The sequence below is a fragment of the Triticum dicoccoides genome, chromosome 1B (assembly GCF_002162155.2).
Source record: "Triticum dicoccoides isolate Atlit2015 ecotype Zavitan chromosome 1B, WEW_v2.0, whole genome shotgun sequence".
NCBI classification, from domain to species: domain Eukaryota; kingdom Viridiplantae; phylum Streptophyta; class Magnoliopsida; order Poales; family Poaceae; genus Triticum; species Triticum dicoccoides.
The window spans coordinates 673458946-673472301 of record NC_041381.1 but is presented as its reverse complement, the minus strand read 5'-3'; the positions used below and the strand labels follow the sequence as shown (position 1 = coordinate 673472301).

The following is a 13356-nucleotide window of genomic DNA, read 5'->3' as shown; positions in this document are numbered from 1 at the left end:
TGGTGACTTGCTTTGCTGTTTTACAGTAGATACAACAAATTGGAACACACTTTCAATCCAGTTGAACCTGATTAGAGCATTACAAATCCCCAGTGATATAATAGCGTACATAATCCCACCCGTCGCTATGATTATGTCAAATGTAGTAGTGACTATGTTATGTTTGTCCTAGAATCGCAACCGAGGCCTTGGACCATCAGCAAGAATAACCTTAATTTCCAATCCTAAAAGGTCCACCCAGTTCATCCAACACCCCAATCAGAAATTAAGCACAGGCAGTATATTCCAGAAAATAAACAATGGTGCTAGGCAGGTGTCTGCAGATGCCCATGTTGTTAACCACTTATCGAATTAAGGTACAAAAGTTTGCAGTTCCATATTTCTTGGTTCAAGAGCAACGGCGCTGATTGTTGTCTCTGCTATGTGCTCCAATAAAAACATACACTCAGCAGGGTCTCTTTGTTTTAAGTGAAAAGGCCATGGACCCTGCTTTACGTTGAAAGCAAAAGTTTTCACTAAAGATACCAGCATCACGATACAAGATCCAGCAGGGTCTTTATGGCCAACACAGTACTGATGCTTACAAGTTGGTCACAGATTTGAAAACAACAGACAAATCCAAATTCAGCAACAGGCAGTGAGACTGATGAGGTTGTGCCTAGGCTGAAGATTGCTGATATGTTGGTGCTAAGTGGCATATGTTCGAATGGAGCGTCCTTGTCCGGAGACCTGATTACTGAAATGTGGTCGTTTGTAGGTGCAGAGATTGACCCTGTTGCGGCCTTCATTGGTGGAGTGGTCTCCCCGGATATGATTGGGCAGAGCTGTGCAAGAAGACACCTCCAAAGTAAGCTGTCGACGTTACATAAATATATGTATGGAAATTCCACACAATCCAGTTTCTCCTTAGAAAAAGATTGGACAAAATGACCTTGATTCATACACCTCCGGTGCACAAGCCGCACCGTTAGATGCTTTTTTAACCCAGGAGTGTAAACTAATATCTAGTGAACGAAACCAGGCATAGAAGCTAACAATATAAAGGAACTAGCAACAATAACTACGGATATTGATGAACTTAAAATACACATAAGCAACCTCCAGCTTTGATCCCTGAAGCAAGTCGAAGATTATCACCCATCACAAATTATTCTTATCCCTAGCGCCTAGCAATGCAACCTAAACACCTCGCGTGTCACCTGAGATAGCTTCTTAGGCACCAGCTGAAGCATATTTTTCGAACCCCACTTATCTGCATACATTTTCGCATGCATGCAACAGCAGTGCAGCACTTAAAACATCGCAGTCGCATCGTAAACGTCTCCTTGCGTTTGCGCAGTATCAATGTCTTGGTCGCCATGCTGGACACCCCCTAGGATCCCGGCATGGGTTAGCAACGCCCAGAGATGTGTCATGAGCTCCCCGCCAGAGCTCAGAACTATCTTGTGCTGAGAAGCCCTTGTAGTTGCAGCCATGTGGATAACGAATCCAGCCCAGAACTCCGACAAGAATCTCCACAGATCTTCCGGCTTGTCATCGCTGATCGCTTCTGTCAGCTTCTTGCCAAGAGCTGCCCCCTTCTTCAATATGGTGTCGTCTTTTTCTTCATCATACAAATGTATCTGCCCTGATGCATATTTTTCGAGCCTTGCAAGAATATGGGCGGGCAATGTACAACGGGTGCTTCGGAGGAAAAGATGATTTTTTTCTTCACGCACCTTGTTCAGCACCGAGGTGGCCATTAGGCTGTTCCCAGGCACTAGAGGAGGAACCAGTGTGAGCACATACGCACAGTACTGCGACAATGTCCTAGCTACCATGTAAGGAGACCAGCAAAGATTTGGGTCACCCTCTGAAGGTCTGCGCCTGCTGAAGTCTTGCCCGCTCGAAAATATACTGACTTTCACCTTTCTTGTTTTATCGAGAAGATGAATCTCACAGTAGCATGTAGCAATATGCCAAACCAGCAGAATGTGCACACAGTCCTCCACTCCATCTACCAATCCCATGACATTTGCACGAAAACTGCCAGGTGCGTTGCTTTTGTGGAATGCCCGCTCAAGGTAGTTGTCCAACCGCACGGGACAATTGGCCAAGCAGTCTCTGAGACAGTTCATCAAAGTATGCTTCACTTCCGGGGACAGATGTACAAAGTACCTAGAATGTCTTGCTCCAAAGAAAAACCGGAGTGGAAAGACCAAACGGATGGGTAAGAGAAGGTTGCATTGGCCAACCTTTCCATGCCATCTTGGCAACCAGGGCACAGAGAGCCTACAGAGCTTCCGCACAAGAGCCTTGGTCACCGAGCTTCGCAGCCACCATGGCTTCTGCACGTACTGGCACAACAAAATTATCTTGGTCCAGTCTGAGAACACGTAAGTTGCGATCTCCCATGTCTCTTTTACAAAAAGAAACGACAGGAGAAACCATGTGAAAGTTACTCCGCCATGAACATTGCCGAGCTCGTCTCTTGTACCAACCTTGGAGAAGCTATAGATAGCAACCGCCATGCCTCCGATCCCCCCTATCAGAATGGTGGATAGCAGGAGCCGCGTGAATGGAAAGCCTTTGGCAAATACTATGGCATGCTTGCTGTTGAAGAAGTCATTGAGGAAAGACAACTCGGCCTCGCTGACACGGAACGCCCTTTCAGAGTTGCAGGGCTGACCAAGGACTCCCTCGAGGACCAGCCGTTTCGTCCTTTTCAGCTTGGCCTCATGAATGCCGAAGTTGAAGAAGCGCCTGCGAAGAAGCTTGTAGAGTGCAAAGGAGAGGCAGAGGTCCTTGACCTCCTCGTCAAGGACTTTCTCCTCCCAGATCTTCTCAAGCGTTAGGATCTCCTTGTCCTCATCTCTCAACGCCAGCAAGAGGCTCCTGATGTTCTCAGTTTCCTCTACCATATCACGATCTCTTGACTGTCCGCCAGTTTCTTGTTTCTTCATCTTCCGTTTCTTGGCTTCGCCCCGCACCAAGTATCGGCACCCCTGCATTGTGCTAGGGTCAAGATCACCCCCTGCACCTGCTTTATGCTCATGGCGCATGTACTCTGTTAATAACTTCAAATTTTCTCTGTGGCATTCGTTGGCAAACTCCGAGGAGACAAAACCATGGATGATGCGTAAAGAGTTGACTGACCATAGCAGCCAACCGGTTACCTTGAGAATCTTGGGCGCCTTAGAGCGAAGGATGTTGGCAGCCCAGAAGGAGGACATCAGATCCACCAACGGGGTCTGCTTCAGGGCGATGCCGGCTGGGCGGCCTATCTTCACGCTGTAACGGAGGGTGACCAACAGCACAGCCCACACCTTGTAGTAATAATCCTTATCGGAGGGGCGTTGCATGATCCCAAGACTGTACAAGATCATTGCTTTGGTTACTGCATCCATAACGATCAGAGTCATTCTCATGGCGTTGCGTGTTGACCGATGACGCAAAGCATCCAGCACAAATCGGATCACCATGAGCGTGGTAGTGAGAGCAACGACGAATTGAATAAAGATGGGGTTGAGGACTTGGCCGTCTGGGTGTATGATGCTTATGACGAAGATTCTGAACGTCATTGCAAGGATAAGCAGCTAGATGCAGTGGTGGAGCCAGGAAAATTTCTTAGTATGTGCCACCTACAAAAAGAAAAAAAATGACATCAGGCACATACTAAGAAATTGACCAACAGAATGGTTTGCAGCAGTTGAGAAACATGGGAATGCAGCTTGTCAAAGACGCAAAGTTACACTTCCCAGAAAATTGACAAATTCTTGACGGCACAAACATATACAAGAAGTCGTCATACTGACCTGAAGTATAGAATCCACTCGACCGATATTCGAAACAAGTCGATCTCCCAGCCCCCTGAACCTGAAGTCGAGAACCAAGTAAATTAAACATCCCTCTATATGAAAATACTAGTGAAAACTGTAAAACAATCAGTTGTGTGCTGCACTGGGACAAAGAGTGAAACAATCTCGGGAAAAAGGGACTAGTATTATGAGAGTAAAACGAAGAAAACTTGTACCTCTCCTTTGCTTGCTCCTTGGACAAGAAGAAGTGCTCAGACGAAGTGAGCGGTTGAGGCGACCACCACTCTCCCACTGCCTGCCGGCACGAAGAAGACACCCCTGACGGGCGGCCGGGGGACCGGGGAGCACAAGCAATGGGAAGCTGGGGGCGGGGCAGTGCGGGAGTAGTGGAGGCTGGAGGGGGCGGGGGGAGGCGGGTGTGATGTCCTAGATCTGGTGACTGGGAGTAGGTGAAGACTTGGCAAGACCTGGGGAAGGGGAGCCAGAGGAAGGAGGCGGCAAATCAGAGTTCAGTCAACGGATCTTCCACTAGGTACGCCTTGTTTGAATATGTCCAGTTATTTAGGGCATGTACAATGGTTGATAAGATAGTTTTATCTTAAATTTTGCATATAATTTAGAGATGACAAAAAAACATGTTTACAATGGGTCATCTCTTAGCCTTATCTTCAATAACTAGTTATTCCTAAAAACATGATGAGACATATTGTGCTAAAAGATCATCTCTTGCCTTCTCTTAATTAAGAGGAGACAAGCCTTCTCTTATGATTTCTCTCTCCTCCACCTTATCATTTAACCTATGTGGCATTACTAAGATAGAACCATTGTACATGCCCTTACTAGCCGTTTGGACGGTCGATGGACAGAGGAACTCGTTGTCTATTTGGACAACAAGCCAATCATCTTCAGGCGCCGGTTGCTTCCGCTGTGCATGGTAGGCTGTTAGGCCCACTGCCACTGGTACCAATAATGCTAAACATACAAAGGTTTACATGCTTTTACACGTTGACTAAATCTTTTACCGAAAAAGGCTTTCGCCCCGATTTATATATAAAGCAATAACCATCAACAAGTCGATACAAACACACGCCACCCCAACACAAGCACACACTCAAGGCTAGATACATAGGTGCTGAGCGCAGCTACACCACACTTATCGCTACAAGAGCTACCAGGGACCTCAACCGTGAACACCACCGCGAAGAGACGAAGCCGCACCGTGAGCTCCAAGGCGGCGCCTTCAGGAAGGTCACGGCACCAGAGCTCCGCCATCGCCCCATCCACGGATAAGGGTTTTCCCTGGAACAACACAATGAGCAATGAGGACCGCGACGACGCCTTCAAGAAGGGAACGAACTCGTCGCCGCCGGCCTGCCCGAAGACAGAACATGTTTTCACCCCGGTCAACACTCACCGCCCCTAGCAAGGTACGAACGTCGCACCACCGCCACCGATCGACGCACCCCAGCCACCATGCCGCCCACACGACCATGGCCACCGGGCAGCACCCGAGCCACGGGCTCCGCCCACGAGCACCGTGCTCCCTCCTCCAAAGCCGCCGATCCGGAATCCAAGACCACCCAACCCCTTCAACCAGAGCCACCGACACCGCAGACGAAAAAAGCACACCCTTTTGGCAAAGAACGGGGCCCAGCCGGCCGGAGCAGGGCAGGGGAAGCCATCGGAGGCTGCCGACCGCGCTGCAGCCACCACGCCATTTCACGAACCGGGGCCAGGTCTCCGTCGCCACTCCCGGCAACAGCAAGACCTAGAGGCACCCCTGCCAACTCCCCATAGTGCCCCTGCCACCATGGCCAGCCATAGACGAAGTCGAGCCGCCGTGCTCCACCTGCCGAGCGCACCTCCATCCGCAGCTCCGAGCATCCCAAGAATCAGAGGAAGGTAGGTCGAACCGCCGCTATGCGCCGCCACCCCAACCAGCCGGAGTGGCCCCGGTAGGGGCAGCCGCCCGCAGCCCAAGCCACCCGTAGCCCGCGCCATGCCGAAGCCAGATCTGGTCGAGCCGCCGCGCCGCCATCGCGTCCGCCGTCCCTGACCTCCAGCACACGCACAACCACCCACCTCCACCAGCCCAGAAGGTCATGGCAGAGGTGGCCGCCCGCTGGCCGCGCCGCCCTCGGCCCGCGCCACCGCAGGGCCAGATCCGGCCGACGCAGCCGCATCGGACCCCGAGTGCGCCCCTCCACCACGTAGCTCACCGCGCCCGCAGCAGATCCCCGCGCCGTCGCTCGCAGAGTCATCGCCGCGCCGCCACGTCCCGCGTTCCGCGGGGCCCCGGCTCGACAGCGCCGGCCCGCGCCAGCCCCTGCCTCGCGGGGGGGTGAGAAGGCCCCGCCGCCGCCGGCGCCGACCGCGCACCCTTTGTCGGCGGCGGGAGGAGGAGGAGTAGGGGAAAGGAGGTGAGGCGGCCGGCGACTAGGGTTCCTCCCCTGCTGCCCGCGGGAGCGCCAGAGGAGGAGGAAAGGAGCGGAGAGAAAAGGTGGGTCTCTCTGCCGAAGTCTGACTAAATCTTTTCAAACTAACTAACCTCTCCCCCCTGATTTTCATGAGGTTGGGCTCCTTCTCCTCCTTAATTTTTAATCAAAATCCACCTTTATAAAAGCTTGTATCCTTTTGTACGTGTAGCATTACTCCATTGGTACCACCCCGTTGTCCTGGAGGCTGGAGAACCTTGCCGCCGGGCTAGATTGGGATGCTGACATGAAAAAAAGGCAGCTGGATCATCGTGTCCACGTAGCAATTAGATCTTTTTATTTTTTTTGAAAGCCTAAGGGGTCGAAACCCCCACCTGAACGTTTTCATTAAGCCATGGTTCTCACGGCAAGGATGGAGTGAAGCATACAAGGTGTTTGGATGCCTTTATTTTTTGAAAAAGAAGGTGTCTGGATGCCTGTGGCGGACACGCCTGCCTGTGGGTGTATTTGGAGCATCTACAGTTGGACGTCCCGTTCGGACCAGCCACTGAACTGGTCACAACAAATCGATTCACTTGGACGCCTCAAATTGATCTCAAACGTCCCGGCTGTCCGGCGTCCATCATATCCAGCCTTTAGGGCGGATATGAATCCACCTGCGTACGCACGGCTCATCTGCCACGTCTGAGTTGATAGGCCCGGTTCACCAATGACCGCACGGTTGTGGCACAAAAAAAACCCTATTCCGGCTCCTCACTCAGAACCCTAGCTCACTCACTCTTCTCTCTCGCTCCGTCCTCTCCTCTCCCATCTTGTTTTCGATCCAATCCGATGTCTGACAGCCACTCTAGCTACAACGTCGATGTTGGGATTAAAAACATTTTCGACCCCACCGAAATATGCAGAATTTTGTTGAAAACATGGCCAAAATATGAGTTGTAATGCTAACAAATTAGGAAATGAGTTGTAAATTATTAAAAATAATAGCAAATGGTCTGTATGCTGTTTGCAACTGATTTGGAGGCTGACTTGTGGGCCTACTAGATTGACGTGTACGCAAGACTTTGTCATCTTAGTTAGCAAACTATTCTAGCATCAGTAACCGTTCGATATTAATCCAACAGCCGTGGTGTTTCTTCAATCTCTGGTCTTCTTACTCCAGCCGCCCAAACCAGCGCTTGCGGGACCGCCTACTCCCATCTCCTGTGGCCAGCTGTACTGCCATGCAGGCCTCACCGCCTCACCCTACTCCCATCGCTGGTTACGTCATCCCTCTACTCACCCACATCTTCTTTAATTTATTCTCTGACGACGACATTCTCACACCGCAGCCAAACATGTAAACCCTCGTACTCCTCTCCGTGCGGGCAACCACTGCCGAGGCTTCCCTGGCTCCGGGCCATTCCCTTCCTAGGCCTCGTCGTCGTCCACCGCCTTGGTGCTCTCTGCACGACGTCATCAACGTGGTCAACGAACGACAGCCATAGGAAGAGGACTGTACGTGTAGAGGCTGACAGCTAGGGCCCACGAGGTCTATGGTCGCTGATGGCACTATTTTTTACGCATTTTTAGAGCTCATTTGTTGCATGTTCTCTTTATATATCATGTCCCATTGAACCAAATAGTTGTTCATTATGCATGTTTACCGATATTTGCACTTATCATTGTGAGCATTGAACATTTAGTATTTTAGTTGGTTTTTATTAGCTTTCTTTGTTTTCTTGTGTCTACGAGTGTTTTGGAGCAATCTAGGACCAAGCACGATGAAAGGACCAAGGACAGGTTTGATACGGAGTCAACCAGGGGGCAGACTTAACCATTTCGGAGGTCGGAAAAGTCATTTTTCCAAAGTGCTCCAAATCAAGATCTAAGAGCATAAACTGACCATCGTCGTTCATACGAATCCAACGAGCCTGAGAATGTCAAATTTCGATTTTGTATGAAGAAATGGCGGCCGTTTTACCCAGAAGACGGCCTTTCGAACGACCGCGAGTGGTCGTTTCGGTGATCGTTTGACGTGTAGACAGCTCCAAAAGTTGCCCTTCCAGAGGGGATCCTTTATCAATTTCGTCCCCATTCGATCCCACGGGATCGTTGTCTTGTAAATAAGAGATTGGGAGAGGATTAGGCTCATTGTGAGCCCTTGGATGAATCCCATCAAGAGAGGTGGGGCTAGGGAGGCTCTCCATATAAGTCATCTTCAACCCTAGTTGCCGCCATGACATCTCATTCATCTCATTCATCTACAAACCATCTCCATTGCTGCTCCACACCAAGGGAAGGAAGGGACAACCATCAAGGGAAAAAAGGAAGACGCTCCACCACCATGAGCATCGGCCTCCGGGCTGATGCCCTCGCACCGGTGTCGTCGCCGTCGCCTCTGCCTACACCCGCCGACCCCTCCCCCATTGACGTCGGCGTCGCCTCCATCTCCTCCCCGCCGCCCTTGTCGTCTCCACCCCGTAACGCTCCTCGCTGTCTGCCGCCGCCGCCGGTGAGTTCCAACTACATAGTGTAGTGTAGAATTCATAGTTTAATAGTCCTAGTAGTTTAGAATTCTTTTTGTAATATTAGTAGTGTATAATTTGTAGTGTATATTTTTATGTATAGTTTAGTGTAGAATTCCTTTTATAATATTAGTAGTGTAATTTTTTGTGTAGTTGTAGTGTAGAATTCTTACTGTAATAGTAGTACTGTAGAATTTGTAGTGTAAGAATTTTGTGTAGTTGTAGTGTAGAATTTTTAGTGTAAGAATAATGTAGAATTTTGTGTGTAAGAATTAATAATGTAGAATTTCTAATGTAAGAATAATGTAGAATTTTGTGTGTAATAGTGTAAAAGTATAGTATATGGTTTTAGCTAGTGTACTTTTGTTGTAGTTCTATGTACTGTACTTGTAGTGACATAATTTAGTGTAGTTGTAGACTATGATTTTAGTGTAGGTGTAGTGTACGTTTTATTACATTGTAGGTTTTGCAGGTACTCGTTAATATGCCCATTTTTTACTAACTTGTTAGTTATATATGCACCGTCACAGATGGCTCCAAAGTTTCATGGTATGCGACCGAAAGGAAATAAGTACTATGCCACCATTAGGAAGGACACACTAGTGCACCTCGTGGTGGACCTGTGTCCTTAGGCTCCGTCGTTGCGATGGCATTTGCTCCAGCGTCGGCGTGAAGCTTGAGAGGTAGTCCAGGAGCGGATGCAGATTGTGGTCTGCATCGACGACATCTGGAAGACGGAACGTGTGCTGGATTCGTTGTTCGTGGATGGCAGGTATGGTTTTCCCCTTGGGCGTCTTAGTCGTGGTGGGGTGCCAGATCTGGAGTTTGATGGCGTGTCCGGGGTGTTACCCGGTCTGATTCGTTCAACGGCAATGGCTTCACTTTTGGTGAGCCACCATGGAGGTCCGCAAAGCCATATCAACGATGGAGCCGCATTGAGCTCGGGAGAGGAGGTGATCCGTCATTCTTTTCTTCGGTGGCTGTTGTGATGGTGCCAGAGGCAGGTGACGGGTGTTAGTGTCAAGCTCAGAGATGTCCTACTATGTTTTCAATTTTGTCATGTTGGTTCTTACATGACTTGTATTTTATTTTTTATGATTTGAATGAGACATGTATTATCATATGCAAAAAAAAGAGTAGATTTAGGACTAATTGCCTCCCCCTTAACAGTGCGTCAAGTAGGCTCGAAGCTCAGGAACTTGTGTAAGTTAATGCCCATTTATTTATTGATCGGCCCACACTAGGAAAACAAATAGCCCATGCTGGCAGTCCAAGCTGACGAGGCCACGATCTCCTCTATGGCTAGATCGATCGTTTCGGCCACGACAAACCAGACACACAAGCTCGCTGCGCGTAGCCGCCTATAGGCTCTGTTTGTTTGGGCTTTGTTTTTGCTTTTGCAACTTTTTTTTTGCCCAAAAAATCATAAAAACTCCTAAATGGATGTTGTTGGAGCTTTTTGGCTTTTAAAGCTCAATATTGTTACATTGATTCATCAAAAGTCAAAAAAGCTCCAAAAGCACCTATTTAAGAGCTTTTATGGCTTTTTGACCAAAGTGAAAAAGCTATAAAAGCATAAGCAGAAGTCCAAACAAACAGGGCCTATAGAAGTTACGAGGGCATTCCGCATCCCTACACCAGATTAGTGCCGGCGCCGTCGATGGCAGAATAATCCTACGGTGAGTCTACATGGTTCCTTTGTTTATTTATATCTATTGTCCACTACTGATGAACTGATCTGCATCTGGCTCCACATGATCAGAAACATTTTTCTTTTGATGAGAAATTACGGCTAGCAATTTCTTGTTTATTGGGAAAAGTATGTACTATAAATTCGGCATGCACTGATTCTATCAAATTTCGCCCTTAGGACAACTCAGCACAAGTCACGCCAAATATAGGGAATATTATCGGCTCATGTCTACGCCATAGCAAGTTATTATTATTATTATTAGACTTCCACAAACTATTAGATTCCAGTTTCAATTTTTCAGCCGATTAGTAACTTACATACCAATTTGTATACATGAAAGCTTAAATATGAAATTAGCTGATACACAAACTACCGATCAAATATTCTGGCATGAATAAAATTTACATAACAATCTAGAATTGGTAGCCAACCATATATGATTATTGACTTTGTTCTATGTGTTTTAGGCATAAGAGCCACATTCAAACTAATGAAAAACTATATTTTCCTAATTGCAAAATACATACGGCATTATCTTGTGCTCTTTTTCGTATGGTCATTGTTAGGAAAAGAACTTTTATATGTTCATTGTCTTCTTTGCCCCCCTATAGTCAAATCCTGGCTCTGCCCCTGAACCTAATACAATATCCTCCTCATAATGTAGTGCATTTTTTTCCAAACAAACTTTGACTAAGTTTATAGAAAAGTATATCTACATCTAGAATACGAAATACATGTTATTAGATACATCATGAGACATATTATACATGTTTGGTGTTATACATACAGTTGTTTCTAAATTTGTAAAGTTTAACTTTAAATCTATGTGCAGTATATTCATTATGAAATGGAGGAATATATTTTTATACTCCCTCCTTCCCAAAATATAAAAGTGTGCTGGACTTTGCACGTTCTTTGACGGACAACTTTGACCATTAATACATGTCAGAATACATGGATTAAAAATTTATAAATGATATAGCTGTATTTGTCTTGCAAAACATTTTTATTTCATGTGTATTTATACTAATTTAACAGACATATGATAAACAAAAATCATAGTCAAAATTGTGCGATGAAGACTAGAAAAAATCAAGCGTGCCTTATATTTTACTAAGGAGGGAGTATTAAAATGTATTTAGTATTGCAGTTAAACAGAGAGAGAGTGTGTGATGGGAAAGAGAACAAAACTGCATACCAACCAGACGGAAACCACGGTGGCGTGGTAACACATGGTAGAGAGGAGGAAAAGGCGGTAAAATGTGGTGGGCCTTGCAAAAAGTTGTCTGGTCCGCATGTGAATTAACCGGGGAACGAGGAAGTGCCACTAACCGAGGAATTTAGAAATTGATTAAGAGGCAGAGTCGTTGCCTAGCTGACCAAACCTCACACACTGGCATTGTCAAACACACACACACACACACACACACACACACAGGCATCTGAACTAGCATTTCTACTCAAGAACCAAGATCTAGGAGCCAAGCATTGAGGGACACAAGGAATTGGAGGAGATTTAGCCCAGAATCAGCCGCAGCTCGGCAAGAGGTGGAGCAGTGCCAGCAGAATAAATAGAGCACCAGGGAAGTCAAGGAAGAATATCAAGAAGAGTCGGAGGCCAAGCATCCTCCCCAACCAGATTTAGGTACGCTCAAGTACAGGTAAAGCCTTCTATTGTCTTGAGAAAATGAATAGTGTTATTGGGATGAAAGGGAAGTGCTTGTTTGACCATAAAGGTAGTATGATTTTGGTACTAGTTCAGAATGGTCGGAACTCCCATAATGTTCAGGCTTCATAATTTGTGTATCTAAGCATGGAAGTACCCAAGCATACACTCCAGATTGTAGTGTCAACATAAAATAGTTCAGTGAGGCAGAGCGATCTTGGTTATTGGAGATAAAGGGATGATTGGTTTTTATGCATAGATATGTAGCAACACCTCATTGTGCAAACAGAATCAGGTTTAGATCCGTAATCATGGAAGCTAGAAATCCAAAGTAAAATACAGTAAACACCTATTCTGAACTGCTACAGCGTTGCACTTGTATGCGAGTATCTGGTTAGCATATTTGTCCTGATAAAGTGCAGAGCTTAGAAAATTAGTTGAAATACACTACATTGAAATGCGAGTATTTGATAAAGTGCATGTCGGCTTGTTTGATTTTCACTTTAGAGTAGCAGATGTACTGTATGTGCAGCAGCACCTTTTAGATCATCAAATACTCCATCCGTTTCTAAATATAAGACTTTTTAGAGATTTCAATGCGGACTACATACGGATGTATATATATAGACATATTTTAGACTGTAGATTCACTCAGTTTGCTCCGTATGTAATCCGCATTGAAATTTCTAAGAAGGCTTATACTTGTTGGAGAAACCAGTGCAAGTTCCCCCAGCGACAAGTATTGTGGTACAGAGGGAGTATTTAGGAACGGGGCGAGTAGAATTCAAGTTCAGGTTCATGTCATTGTACATAACAGATCGTAACATATACAAACCCCTTAGTATACATTAGGCAATGCTCTGTAGAGTTGCATGATTTGCGACATGAGCACAATCCTGTAAGGGTATTTCTTCACCAAATTCACTCCTTGCTTGTACCTAGATAAATGGTTGCTGACTGAAGAAGTACCTTACTTTTGATAGGAAGGAACAGATGGATTGCCTTGCGGCTTAGATTTTGGATACATGCTTAGCTGTGTGAAGTGTACAACAAAAAAAGAAGACAAATCTGAACCATGCTAAGCCTAAAAAGAAGACCCTGTTGTACACTTGATCAATTGTCAAGTAAAAACCTGAGCCTCATATTCAAGTTCCAGGAGAAGAACTAGAACCAAGGAACACCATCTTCAGTCTTTACAATAGGACCATTTGTTCAGACTTTGCCTTAGACTTTTTGTTAACATTGTAGAACCATATTC

General features: G+C 46.6%; 1 protein-coding gene across 1 annotated transcript; it reads right to left on the bottom strand.

The window, feature by feature from the left end:
* Positions 1-972: 972 nt before the first annotated feature.
* LOC119312191 lies at positions 973-3846 on the bottom strand. The gene is made up of 2 exons (XM_037587930.1): positions 3795-3846; positions 973-3620 (listed from the first exon to the last, which is right to left on the bottom strand). Exon 2 carries the CDS (start codon positions 3558-3560, stop codon positions 1293-1295), a length of 2268 nt encoding a protein of 755 aa, XP_037443827.1. The 5' UTR covers positions 3561-3620; positions 3795-3846; the 3' UTR covers positions 973-1292.
* Between the last annotated feature and the right edge of the window lie 9510 nt (positions 3847-13356).

What these genes read in the sequence shown, in the direction of transcription:
- LOC119312191 (XM_037587930.1), bottom strand. Translation starts at nt 3,560, where the DNA reads ATGACGTTCAGAATCTTCGTCATAAGCATCATACACCCAGACGGCCAA.